This window comes from Haliaeetus albicilla, chromosome 2, assembly GCF_947461875.1.
Source record: "Haliaeetus albicilla chromosome 2, bHalAlb1.1, whole genome shotgun sequence".
Taxonomy (NCBI): Eukaryota; Metazoa; Chordata; class Aves; order Accipitriformes; family Accipitridae; genus Haliaeetus; species Haliaeetus albicilla.
In genome coordinates this window covers 59,803,786-59,818,443 of record NC_091484.1, presented here as the reverse complement: position 1 = coordinate 59,818,443, position 14,658 = coordinate 59,803,786, and the positions used below count along the sequence as shown (strand labels likewise).

Below are 14,658 nucleotides of genomic sequence, written 5' to 3'. Positions count from 1 at the left end.
ATAGCATATTCTCCACTGTTTTTTTTGGAGTTAGTTTAAGGCTCAGTAGAGAGATCAATTGAAATAGTTGGAAAAAATAAAATTCTCAAAGGCACAGACCATTCCTTAGGGTCTTCTGACCACTGGTTTTCTAGTTTGTGAATCTTTAAGGAATTATTGGTGATGATAGAACCCTCCCAATTTGTTGCTTTGATGTAGTGCATAAACAATGATGCTTTTTTTCATCACCTTCCATGAACACTTGGAAGACATTAAGGAACCACCAAGAAACCACATACCTCTGATAGAAGATCACTTTTGGTCGCAGCCTGTAGGGTGGCAACACTACAAGGGATGACAGAGGACAATTATACAGAGCAAGACTCAAATACAGTTCAGAGTAGGCTTGTCAGGAATGGTAGTGGTCTCCAGTGTTTAACCAGGAGTTGATTTCTCTGTAGTGTTTAATCTGCACTACCAATGATAAAGGCAGAATCAAGACAAAAGTGTATTTCTAGCATGGGAACAGTAATAATGTGTTGCCCTATAGTGTTTGGATTAGATGATCCCACATTTCCAACATGTGACAAATGACTTACTGTGTGTGGAGGAATCTCCATCTTTTCTGAAAATAATTTCATTAAAAACCCTCAACCCCCCATATATGAGATGGATTAAAATTAATCCAGACCTGTTTTCCTCAGCTGGGAAGCAGAAAAAAGTTTGCTGTCTCTTAAAAGGTTCAGACAGTAGTACTAGGCATTAACTCAAACATTGACTGTTTTTACCTTTTTTTCTCTTTGAATCCTTGTAGCAGAAAAATTGAGCTAGATATGGTGAAATATCAAAAATTGCTGGTAGGGAAATTGAATATTATCAGTGATGCTTGAACTGCTCTTGACTTCTGTCAAGAGCCAGGGTAAGGAAAAGCAAGTATCCCTGGGAATTTTAAAATGAGCTAGTTTTTTTGTTCTGTTAAGATACAGGAGTAGACTGTTCCCTCTGAGTTTGAAAATCCACTTTGAATTCCAGCATTTTATTGGTTATAAGTGGAAATAAATACTCTTATTTAGAAAGAAAATTAAAATCTTGGCTTACAGTGGACAGAGGTGTAGAGAAATTTGGCTTAGCTAATGATAGGCCTTGGTGTTCTGTTTAGATCGATCTTTTATCTGAATATGCAAAAACGAGTATTAATAAAAAGTATTTTTGCAGACTTTTAAAAATCTTGTCTTTTTTTCATTAGATAGTAATACATTCCTAATTCTTAATTTGGGGTAAAATCCTAACGAAATGAAGGACATTCAGTGAGATGGCAGAGTTAATGACCTGGATGAAGAATGTGTTTCTTTTCTGTAGTGAAGACACAGGAGAAGCTATTTGGGAGTCATGCAAATAGGGAGCAGAAGCACAGCTAGCCATGGCTAGATGTAATGAACTGTTACTAGTGAATGTATGAAACAACAGGTGGAATATTTCAAGAGGCAGTGATTGGCTTGAAATCTGTTTGTATGAGGACTTTGGACAATGCAGGTTCACAAAAAGAATTATTTTGGTACTTGGAAAAAGGGGCTGTATTCACTGCATATTTGCCAGGGTGGAGGGTGTACTGTTTCTTTTCAGCAGGTAACTTGTGATTTCTCTCTCTGCCTTGTTCCCTCTGTTCTTTTTCCTGCTCTTTTCATTTTCTTTGTGCAAAGAAGAGAAGGAATCTATCTCTGTTTAGGCTTGAGACTTTACAGCCTTGTTTTCTTTCCTTCAACAGAGAACATACAGAGCTATGTATGACTACAGTGCTCAAGATGAAGATGAAGTTTCCTTCAGGGATGGTGATTATATCATCAATGTGCAACCAATTGATGATGGCTGGATGTATGGTACTGTTCAGAGAACTGGGAAAACAGGAATGCTTCCAGCAAATTATATTGAGTTTGTTAACTAATTTTTGTGTCTAGTCCTTTGAGCTTTATTATGATTTACTCAAAACCTAACCCTTTAGAAAAAGTCAGAAGAATCTTTTAAGAGTACATGTTCATTACTTTAACACTGCTGTAACAGTCTGCATTCTCACTCAGAATCCAATTTAGAGTCCTTCAAAGTAAAGATAAATAATCAACAAGAAGCTCAGAGCTTTGAAAAGAGCATTGCATATAATAGCGCTCCCTCAAAATGAAAAACATATATGGAAGCCTGGTGCTGCCAATCCTGTAAAGGTTTTAGTCAATTAGTTGTAAAGGGGAAATACCTTTTCCCTACACCTCAAAGACATTATTTCTCTTTATAATAACAACCATAAAATCGATTCACTTCTTATGGCACTCTGAAGTCACAGGAGGTTAACACACTGAGTTTGAACACATCTTCAGATTATTAGGGAGGTGTTTAATGTTTGAGCAGTTAGCATCCGAATAAAAATTAAAATGCTAAGTAGATAATTCAATCATTTGAAATAATGACAAGTAATATGCTACTAAAAAAACCCAAATAAAACCCCCTACTGCCCAGCAGCCTTACAGTAAACAGGTCTGTTTTGACAGCAAAAATTTCCTGACTCTTGCATACCCACATTTATTCCTGGATTACCCTTTTTCTCTTATTTCCAACAGTGACCTCTTCTATCAGCTTTGCTTGCATCCCAGTCCATCAGTTAGATCCGTGCCTGAATTCATGGTTCTTTGGCATCTTTTCCACAGAAAATTCCTTGCAAAGACTATCTAGAGTATAAAACCTGTCAACTCTTCTGTTTCCTTCTAATAATACTTAGCATTTAAATAAACTTCCATTAGGGCAATGTACAACAAATACTTCATGTTAGTTCCTTTACCTTCACCTGTACTGCTGTAAATAAATATCCTGTGTGAGGCCCCAGTGCTGTGCAGTCACACAAAGCCTGCAGTTACATCCCTCCTTCTTACTACAGGTAACTCACTTAATGGCTGCTTTGCTGATGAGCTAATGTACCTACCCCTGCTTCAGAAATACTTGCACGTCCATCGAGGAGTGGAGGAGAGCTCTGGTTATTGTAGTGCATTTCAGCTCAATGGCCTATTGCCTCAGTTTCCTCCAGCAATCTTGGTGATCCAACAGTGGGTTTTATGCTTGCCAAATGATTAACAATGGAGAAATATTATGTTTTCTTTTACTGATTTAATCTTTCTCATAACTGACACCGAAGGGAAAACTAACTAAACAGAAGTCCAACATATTCCATGCCATCATGCTTCAGTTTAGCCATCCATAGAAAACAGTCAAAATATTTTGCTGGCAAACCTTCAGATATGCTATTTGGTGTCTGGTAACTTATGATCAGAACTGAGAGATCCAGGTCTCGGTCTGTGAGGCTGAGGAGAGGATCAAATAACTGGTGACATAATGGACCTGTAAGAGGGACTGTATCAGCAGGCTTGGGTCACAGGGAAGGTGCTTTTCCTTTGACTGGATGCCAGGAGGGTGCCGTGTTCCTTCCCAGGGAGAAACTCTGGGAGGAAGAACAAAAGAGTTAAAGATTCACATGGGAACTTACTCATGTGGATGCATACATGTGTAAGGAAGAAGATGGTTTTGCTGATAGTATCAATTCTGGTGTTCAGCCATCTGCTGGAGAAGTTAATTTTGGAGTAGGTCTCAGAACGTTGAGCTTGCACTGGCTTTCTTCTGTTTCTGGAATTTTTAAAGTAGAATTAAATATAGAGTTTACAGACAATTTTGTATTTCTCGTTTCACAAAGTAAGCAAGCCTGCAATGTCTATTTAAAGAATAAAGAAGGAATGCAGTATGGTGGTGTTATGTCAACTGAAAGTTATCAGTGCAAATGCCTGGTAGTTCTATTTTTGCATACAATTAGGAATTGGAAAGCTTATGCAATTTTTTTTAGGTGTTGCTAACACAGGGCTGATCCCAGCTGCCAAACAGGGAGGAATGACTGCGCTAAAAAAAAAAAAAATTAAAAAATGACCATGACTGTGGAATTGCCTGTGCTTTCTTGTCAGCTGCCTAATTTCAAGCCTAAAGCTGACCAGGAGCATCTAACTTCAAAAAATGTCATTTAAAATTAGGAATGCAATACTGTAAATGTGCAATCTGTATGGGTGCTGTCATTTAAAATTCTTGAAAGTTTTGCATATAGGGCTGCTGCTGTGACAGACCCTTATGCATTACTGGTGACTTCCACATTAAATTAGCAAGCTTTGCAAGTCAAATGGCTTTTCAAAAGGCTGTTGTGGTAAGCTGAGCTAGAAGCTCTGAAGGAAGCAGTCTGCTTCCCTGTTGGTTTTCATCACCAGCCATCAACATCAAGGAGAGAAATCCCATCTTACGATGGCTAGCAAATTTTTCTGATGATGCCTGAGGCAGAATTGGCTATCCCTTGCTGCTGTGCTGCTCTATTAGCTGTGTAATGCTGACAACTGTAAAAACAAGTTGTCAGTTTCTTAACCAGATATGAATAAAAAGAAATACAGGGAATAGATATATTGCATCAAGTTGCAATTTTTAGTGACTTATAAAAAAGAAAGTCTCGACCTATAAATACATTAGCATTCTTCCCAAGTGAGGAGACAGCTTACAGTGAACACTGTAGGTATAGTGAAAAGTAAATCAGGAAATGAGCATTTGATGACATTAGAGAACTATGTTATGCTAAACAATGGAAATAAAATTTCCTTTATGAATTTTGAATATTCATTAGCCTGGCAAAGCAGCTAAAGCAATTTGCAAAATAAAAAAGGTCAAGAAAACAAAACAGTATGTGAATTGTATTTCTCTTGAGAATGGTATGTCAGCAGAATTATTAAGATCTGTTTTAAGTTACTTATTCATGTAGTCAGGTTTTTACGTTGTATATGCTTAGTAATTTGTGTTCATGTGGAATGGTTCCTGCTTTTTGATATAAACCAAACTTTAGTGTCATTATGCAGCTTTGTTCTAAGCAATGCTATCAAAGGCCCAAAATTATCAGAGTGCAATTATAAAAATGTTTTTTAAGATCTAAAATTTGTAAGGTAGTGAAAGTATGTCGGCAATTAAGTTGTGCCAGCACAGGTTTTACAAGGCGTATGTTGGAGCCTGTTACATGCAGTGGGATATAGGTGTGAACAGATGTTATATGCTGTCTTGTCACCTTTAAAGTTATGTATTCCTTTTTAACACAGCATGTTCCCCTCACTGTACTTTCTTCCTGTAGACAACATTTTTGTGGGGAAAGGAAAAGACTTTTAAGGAGCCAAATTCCCCAAGATGTTCCAAAGTTCAGGTTGGAAGTTCACACATTTCCATTTTAAGCATTTTAGAAATAAAGAAGATAAAATATGCTGTAATTCTTGCTAACACGAGTAGAAACATGGAAAACAACACAGAGCATATTCATACATATATACAAGAACAAATGGGTGCCTTGCTTTTCATTACTCTTTCTTGCCTGGCTAATCTTCATTTTCTAAACAAAGCTACTTACAGATACTGCAGCTGTAATTTTTCATGATGGAACATTAGCATTTAATCTTGATGAAACAGGGTTTCCTTGATTACATTTGACATACCATAAACCACTTCAGCAGATTGGGATTTGACAGAGAATCACCTCCCATGGATTATATTTTTGACAAATATGTCCCTACCAAGTGTTCCTCGGGGATATGGAAGGTCTCCAATACTTGGGAAAGGTAATAATTCTAGTTTTAACTGTACAGTGACTGCATGTCATCTTGTACAATGAAAAAGAAATGACAAATACAGAAGTCTTTGGCAGAAAGTGGTACAGGGTATAAAATGTTAGATTTTAGTTATGTTGATTAATACTCCATTTAAAATACAGAATACGCTTTAGTTAGTAAATGTTTAAATAATATACTGAAACAGACAAAAGATGCTGTTGAAAGATCTCCAAACTGATGTGCTGGCAAATGCAAAGTATTGGTGAGCTGTAGAAGAATAAACCATTTTGCAATGCTTTAGTGATTTTCTCCAGCTTTATGCCATAGGAACCCCATCTCTCCTTTTGAAAGAAAACCTGAAAGCTATATTTCCTAAACTGCCTGCACTACAACAGTATAGTCAAAGAAATTTCATATGCTTCTTGTGTCTGATAAATAGAATTTGCATATTGTACTTAAGTTGTAATCCAGTTGTTGTTGACATTTGTTTAATTATTATTATTTTAGGGGGGGAAATAAGCTATACTGTAGCATTTCAATCGTGTATTTAATATTACTATTAGAAATTGCTAGACCATTGGAAGACAGCAATGACTGTATTGACATTGATTAGCATGATTTGGAAACTCTCTCAGCTGTTGGTTTTTGCAGTGTGACATAAAAAGCAAAAATGAACCGCTGTGCAGTTTGGCTTATGTTTGCTTTAAAGTGTGTCAAGTTTTAGTTATTTTGCAAAACTGTACTGTATTTGGGAGTATACAATTATGAAGGTAACAATTGTTTTTCAAAGAACAGATATACTTACTCTTGGATCATATGATGTATCATCTTAATTTGGCTTTTGTTATGCAGAAAGTTAACACCAGCTATTAAAATATATTTTAGTAGAAATGCTTTAATTCCTGTTTCTTCCTCTACACTGTGAATATTTAAGCCTTGGTGGACTAGAGCAACATCATGCTGCCCAAAGTACTAACCTATGCAAACTAGTTCACATTTTAGTTGATGTCACAGTGGATGTAACATAACAATTTATTTTGCATAACATTAAAGGTCATTCAAATAAAATATTAAACCCAGCACTATGTATGTATTATATTCATAAACAATACTCTGCAAAGCTACCATACCCATTAATATAAGCTATCAAAGATGTATGTTGTTTTAACTAAGGAAGCTTTGAGTTTTCAAACTTCAGTAGAATATTTAGCACTATTATTCTTCAAGCTTGATCTCAGAAAATAGTTTCCTAAAACACCATTTTATTTCAGAAGTGCCCTCTCCTCAGAGGGTTAATTTGCTTTTGCAGTCTGTATTTGTAACCCTTCAATAGAACAGGGAGTTACAGTCCATGTCTTTTGGTTTGTTTAAATAAGCAAAGGTAGTAAGTGAAGGAGGTCTGCTGATTTGACTGATATCAGTTTGCTGGTCTTTGTACGGGCATTTGGTTAGGCGTGCTCTCAGTGCAACACTAATGAAAACAAATTGGATTACCGGCCTCTTCAAGACAATTTTATATACAAATGTGGTCCTTGCGTTATCTTTATTCACGTACACAAGTAAATTATTTTTACAACATTGTAAGAAAGTTTAAGTTAAAATAAAATCCAGAATTATTTTGGAACTGCTGTGCCTGTAGTTGAAGAAGATTATTATGCATAGGGCCATGTTATATTTATTTGAGTGTTAAGCATACAGTCCAATGGACTGCATTAGAATCTTTTAATTTTTATCAAGTGTTAGTTTGAAGAAGGCTGTTAGCAATGAATGAGGACAAATAGCAGCTACAAATGGAGCCGGTTGGTTCATTCTAGGTAAGTGACATACAGTTGCTACCACACTAATTTTCTCCTTAAGAAATACATGTTAGCATTTTCTATGAAGCTTAATTAGTTACAGAGCTTTGATTCCATGTTCTGTGGTGCTTTTATATGTTGAAATGCTGTCACTATAGCAAAATCCAATTTTTTATATATACTGTAGCAAACAGCAGTTTTCAATAGGAAAAAGATTTAAGAGCTGCCAAAATCGACCTCAAGCACTCGGAATGTGTTTTATTTGTAAATCCCTCCATAATCTGCTAGAGCAACTGGAGTACTTGATTTTCTATTTCTAGCCTAAATACATATTTCAGGTGAAGGTTCTCCTCCTGAGAGCCACTGATTTGAAGTTGGTAGGAGTTGTGTGTTTGGCATCTGAAGAATTATGTCCTTATTCAGTAGCAGTGTCAAATCTAACAAATGGCTGAAATGAAGAAGGCTTTCCTGTCTTTACTGACCCCATAGAGTATCATTATCAAAAGGATCTATGTATGGGCACTTGAAAGTCGCATGGACACCCTCCACACTGTATATTGGATAGGCTGAGAGTTTCTAGCTATCACTGCTTTTAGGATGCCCTCATTTCTGCTCTGTCACAGAACTGGGCTTTTGATTTTCTCTGTTGTGTTAATTAGCAAAAGTAAGCTAATTTTACATAGAGTTCTCTGTACTGAGGGAATAGTTGCCCGATGGCACTGGCTGTGACAAGTACTGCCTGCCCTCCCTCCTCCCACTCAAACCACCAAGCACAGCCATGTTTCCAATCCTGTCCTGCCGTGTACCTCTCCTTTCCATGAAGCTACCTGTGGGACAGACTGAAATGGCATCACCAAATGATCCAGATTTGTTGCTTTCATCCAAATTGTTCCTTTTATCATCATTCTTTCAGTGATTCAGTTTATTGCACAGCCTCAAAACCAGTAATCTCAACAGAAGGAATGAGGTAGCATGATATAGGAGGGAAGGCATGGCTGAAGTGAAAAGCCACAGATTTCTTACTCTGGTTTTGCTGCAGAGGTTAGTACAAGTCAACCATATGTCTGAGAGTGCCAGTTGAACAACTAACCTGTAAGCTGAGCAATACTGTGTAGATGTGCTTGACCTGTCTGTGTGTGTATATCTGTAGTGTCAGAGGTGACTATGGGGTAGTGTGCAGATACCTAGGCCAGCTTTTGAGGAACTAGTCTGAATCCCAACGGCAGGCCATCCACTGGCATATGGCATTCATAAGGGCAAATTTATCCTTCTAGAAAATGAGACTTCAGATAGTACAGAGGGATCAAATTGTCAGTTGCTTTAAAGTGAACATTGTTGTGCCCTGTGGGAAAGAAATCCCTTGTGTACAGTCAGAAGATTGAGCCCCATGGCACCATAGCAAGTTCCTAACTCTGAACTGTGTAAGTACCAGGATGAGATGTTGTGCCACAGAGCTCACCTGGTCCACAAATTTGATACTGTATGCTGTGCTATGTGCTGGGCACGTGTTTAACAATGACAGCAGAAACTAGAGATTCATATTTATGCACTGTGTCTTAAACAGAGTTTAAGCAGTCCTTGGTTTTACATATTTTAACTTTGGTTTCTTTCCTACCTGCTTGCTGTTGATAAAAATCTACATATAGAGAGGCCTGTTCTCATGCAGAAGACTACTGGCTTGTGGCTTTGACCACTTGTGTCTACAAAAGAGAGATCTCCAGGTATTAATATCTGGCTCAAAATATTTCTTGGCGTATAAATAGCCATTTTCAATGATTTTACAAACAGCCGGCAGCTTTTGTGATTGTTCTTTGACTCAAGCCATATTTTTTCTCTCTTTTTCCTCCTCCTCCATCTTTCTTCTCTTGACATGCTTGCAGCCTCTGGGACTGTGTTGCTTTGGACAGCAGCTTTTCCAGGACCCAAAGGAGATGTTTTTAAGAGGCTTCTCAAGGCACTGAGAAGAATTTAAATTGCTTGAAAAATACTACCGTTATCTCCCCATTAAGCTCTCCTTCCCCCAGCAGTTGTACACTGGCTTCTCTGTACATCTTGGCCTTTTGCCTCTTCTTCTTTCAGCCAGGCTTTGACATCTCTGTCACCGAACCTGATGGGCTTGGGGCCTCTCCAGTCAGGCCTTCAGACCACTCTCTGGCCTCTGTAGTTCCTGCATCGAGGATTGGAGCTTTAGTGTGGCTCACCTACCTGTTCTCCTGTCAAGACCTTTGAGCAGAACTCAGAGAATATTGACACATGCCCATTTACCCCAAGGGGTGTTATATTTCTGTTGGCTCAGCTATGAACTCTCTGTGAAGAGTCCTCTTGACTGTGCTTCCACTGTCCCTCTTTGCCTCTGGGTGCTTCTGGCTTTTTCTGAGCTCAGCTGCTGATTTCAGAAGAGAGATCACATTTTTCGCTGTCTCATTGTCCTGGTTTCAGCGAAAAAGGTACAGATAATCATGTCTCACAGAGATCCTGTCTGATGAATTCAGAAATCCTCTGAAGAAGGGAATGAACAAGAACTGATTTGGGTATTGATGAGTGTCATGGTTTAACCAAATACCCAAATCAGTTCTTGTTCATTCTCTTCTTCAGAGGATTAGCATCTTCATTCTGTTATCCCTGATTTTAGGCTGAACTCTTGATTCAGGAGTCATTCTCTGTCCATCAGTGTTAGAGTGAAGGTCTCGTGCCATGTAGATGTAGTGTGTTGCTCGCTGTGGAAGCTGTGTTGATAGGTGCTATCCTGCTCACTGGAACTTTTCAGTTCCTAGCACTGCTTATTCTGAATTCATCAGACAGGATCTCTGTGAGACATGATTATCTGTACGAAAATCCAGTCTTTCTATAAATAAATGTCATTATAGAATAAACACTTTTTCCTGACTTACATTTCCTCTTACTGAAGATGACATTGACATCTTCCAACTTCATAGCTTGTACTGACCTTAAGAAGCATACATCTAAAATGAGTTAGATGACTAAGGCTCTAAGGGACTGTTTAGGCAGACCTTGATGACTGCAGCTGTTATATAATGTAGATATCTCAAGTTAGATGGGATAATTGGCATATCAGGTCTTGCTGGCAAGTGGTTCAGAGACTGAACCAGAGACAGAACTGAGTTCATGTATTTATTTGAGTGACCTAGCTATTCAAGAGACTGTCATTTTCATTTCTACTCCAGCAGTTCAAAACAAATACAAGAATTAGATGACAATTATTTATAATCAACTAATTAGCTGTGCCACTTAAACAATTCCTCCATCAACATGGAAGTGAAGAAAGAAGTGAATTGGACAGTTTTGGCAAACTGCGTGTGAGGTGGAGCAAACAAGCAGGCTGAGTGTTGGGCTAGGCATTTTGATTGACATTCAGCATGCTTGCACTTGCAACCTTTATCTTCCCTTCTGCTAACTTTTTTTTAAAAAAGTAATGGGAAAGCTCTGCTCCTCGCAGCATGACTTAGCGTTCTGTTAGACAAATTAATCTTTAATGGAAGAATAGATTCAAGGGCGGGTGTAAGGTCTTGGAAGACAACATTTTACAGTTACACTTTGAAATCTTAAAGTTACTTAAACTTTTACTTTGGTCCTTTGCATTTTCTTTTGGCCTTCAGAACCCAGTAAAATTATTTTGCTCTGCTCTATTTTCAACATTGCATTCCTTGTGGCAGTTACCTTTGTGAGAAGGGAGAAAGACCAGAAATGTTGGAGTACTTGAAATAACTTTCTCTTCCTACATTTTTTCATTGCTATGCTAAATAACATCTGTGAAATATCCTCCATTCCAAGGCTTTTTATTCCACCCTCAAGCAACATATCAAAACAAGTTAACATATTCCCTGTCCAAATGCCACTGGGCATGATGCTCTGTTGCACAGCTGTGATTATTATGAAAGGGAGGACATGTACTACAATGACAACAGCTACAATCTTGACATTAGAGCAAGCACCTAGCAAAGACTCCTGTGAGAGCTTTCTTAGCTTGTCACTCCTTTGAAAATAGTAGCCATCACTATGGTACCAGTGGTCTGTGAGATTAGTAAAGTTGCAGCTTTGCAACTTGTTTTATTTTCTGGATGCTATCAAGTAAACACAGCTGCAGCAGCTTTTGGACTGATTAATTTTAGATGTTGTTTTGACTAGTTGCTGCTCATTTGAGGGCCTTCTGCCAGTCTAGAGATGTATGTTTTCTTATTTTAAGCCTTCTTTTTCCCAGCACTGCCAAACTGGTTCTCAAAGATCAAGGATATATGCAGGAATGCATTCACCTTCCTACAAGAAGAAACTGTGATCTGAGCTGGTACAAAATGACTCAAAACAAGGGCACGTTCACTGGTCACAGTCAAACTAATTTGTCCCCTAAGTTGAACACATGATCCATGAAGGACACACAGTCTGCTGCCTCTAAAAAGTTTTCCTTCCCTAAATACTGCTGGTCTAGTGACTGTATATTTTAGAGTTACAGGAATCCTGTCTGAGAAATGCACTTTTTTTTTTTGTAAAATAACAACAGGCTTTCCATGTCTCACTGCAACATGCTTTAACCCTGATGACCATAATGAACCTACAACTGGACCAGAACTTCACAGGTTAATAAGGTAGGTGGAACAAGCTTACATCTTGCATTAGGTTATTTTAAAAAGCTTTTTCTCATTTGAATTCTGTACTAATATGCAGTGAAGGATTCTGTACGGGACTGAACACTTTTACCTGGTTTCAGAAAGCAATGTTGGGAAACCATGGATCGTATCAGAGTAACTGGACCTTGTTTCTTAGTCCAGACGAAGGTTTCTTAGAATGGTTTGGGTTGGAAGGAAATAGAAGATCATTTAGTTCCACCCCCCCTGCCATGGGCAGATTGCTCGAAGCCCCACCCAACCTGGCCTTGAACACTTCCAGGGATGGGGCATCCACAACCTCTCTGGGCAACCTGTTCCAGTGTCTCACCACCCTCACAGTGAAGAAGTCCTTCCTTACATCTAATCTAAATCTACCCTCTTTCAGTTTAAAGCCATTTCCCCTTGTCCTATCACTACATGCCCTTGTAAGAAGTCCCTCTCCAGCTTTCTTGTAGGCCCCCTTTAGGTACTAGAAGACTGCCATAAAATGTCCCTGGAGCCTTCTCTTCTCTAGGCGGAGCAACCTCAACTCTCTCAGCCTGTCTTCATAGGAGAGGTGCTCCATCCCTCTGATCATCTTCGTGACCCTTCTCTGGACTCACTTCAACAGGTCCATGTCCTTCTTATGTTGGGGCCCCCAGAGCTGAATGCAGTAGTCCAGGTGGGGTCTCATGAGAGTGGAGTAGAGGGGCAGAATCGCCTCCCTTGACCTGCTGTTCACACTTCTTTTGATGCAGCCCAGGATATGGTTGGCTTTCTGGGCTGCAAGTGCACATTGCCGGGTCACGTTGGGCTTCTCGTCAACTAATACCCCCAAGTTCTTCCCCTCAGGGCTGCCTCCAATCTACTCATTGCCCAGCCTGTGTTTGTACTTGGGATTGCCCTGGCCCATGTGCAGAACCTTGCACTTGGCCTTGTTGAAGTTCATAAGGTTTGCACAGGCCCACCTCTCAAGCCTGTCAAGGTCCCTCTGGATGGCATCCCTTCCCTCCAGCATGTTGACTGCACCACACAGCTTGTGTCGTTGGCAAACTTGCTGAGGGTGCACTCAATCCCACTGTCCATGTCGCCGACAAAGACGTTAAACAGCGCAAGGCCCAATACTGACCCCTGAGGAACACCACGTGTCATTGGTCTCCACTCGGACATCGAGCCGTTGACTGCAACTCTTTGAGTGCGATCACCCAGCCAGTTCCTTATTGGATACACTGAGTGGTCCCTCTGTCAAGTCCATATCTCTCCAATTTAGAGACAAAGATGTCATGTGGAACAGTGTCAAATGCTTTGCACAAGTCCAGGTAGGTGACGTCCATTGCTTTTCCCTTATCTACCTATGCTGTAACTCTGTTGTAGAAGGCCACCAGATTTGTCAGGCACGATTTGCCCTTAGTGAAGCCATGTTGGCTGTCATCGAACTTCCCCAGCTTGGAGATATTTGGAACCTGGTTTTGGCCTCAGCATTTCCTACCTGCTGTCAAGACACTGTGAAGGGGCAATATATAGCACATAGCTCTGACTTAGCATGTCCTGTGAGGCCAGACATGTCATTGATCATTTTTAAATCGTGTTTTGTGGAATGGGTGGGAGAATTCTTATGTTGGCCTTCAAGAGATAGGAAATCCTCAAGCAGAAATGGGCCACCTGGAAGAAGCAAGGGCCAAATCCTAATTTTTTGTCCCAGCTTTGTTAAGGGTATGGGTGCTCCTCGCAAAGCTCTGAGGAAGTGAGAGGTTTTGCCCCTGATGAGCTGGTGGTGCCTCACCTGTGCTGGTGGCAGCAGGTCCTGAGTGCAAACCTCCTTGGGGCAAGTCACTCCAAGTGGGTGACCTTGTGGGCACCTTCCTCAAAACCTGCAGCTCAGCCCGGCCACTCAGCATTGGCTCAGTACCAGCAGATTTCTGAGCCTTCCTTTTAATTTTTTTTTTTTTTTCCTGTAAGTTGCTCTTTCTACTTTGTTGCATATTTTTATCTCAGGCAGCAGAGCAGTAGCTGCGGCAGGAGGGACATGGGGACGTGCCATTGGGAGGTGGGAGAGCAGCTATGGAGGTGGTGGAGCCGGAGTGCCCAGGAGGGGATACAGACGCAGGGGAGGCAGGAGGAGCTGCAGAGCTGGGGGTACCCCAGGGGGCTGCGATAGACCAAGTGGCTCGGGAACTGAGCCCCACCACTTGCTCCTGCTCATGAGGGGCAGGAGAGGGTGGTGGATGTTCAAACACCATTTCTCTGAAGTGGATATGTAAGCACTTGTGATGAATATTTTTCACAGTCTCCAGGCCAACTACAAAACCTGTAGAAACTGCAGATGGAGCATTCCTGGAGTAAAATTATTTTTTTTTTGCTTCAAATAAAATTATCCTTGAAAGCACTTGATGCCTCTCTTGGCCTACTGTTTTCCAAGCATGGTAGGTTTTAGCATGAAAAACAGCCTTCATAGTTTCCTATTTTCTTTTTTGTTGAAGTAAGTGCAGAGCAAGCTTCATCTTGTTTCTTCTTTTATTTGGGTAGTTTCCTGCTGTGATGGGAGCAAAGGTCTCTTCACCTGGTGCAGTGAAGACATTCAGAAACTGCCACTGGCCATAGTCATTTGCTGTAATCCTCCTGATACATATA

At 39.9% G+C, this 14,658-nt stretch overlaps 1 protein-coding gene across 5 annotated transcripts in view; it reads left to right on the top strand.

The window, feature by feature from the left end:
- The window catches only part of NEBL (nebulette), a 273,670-nt gene extending 266,961 nt beyond the window's left edge, over positions 1-6,709 (top strand). For all 5 annotated transcript variants that reach the window (XM_069776653.1, XM_069776663.1, XM_069776673.1 and 2 more), the window contains one exon: positions 1,745-6,709. In XM_069776653.1, coding sequence (XP_069632754.1) covers positions 1,745-1,921 — 177 coding nt within the window. In that variant the 3' untranslated portion in view covers positions 1,922-6,709. The remainder of the gene's footprint in view (positions 1-1,744) is intronic.
- Positions 6,710-14,658: the final 7,949 nt, after the last annotated feature.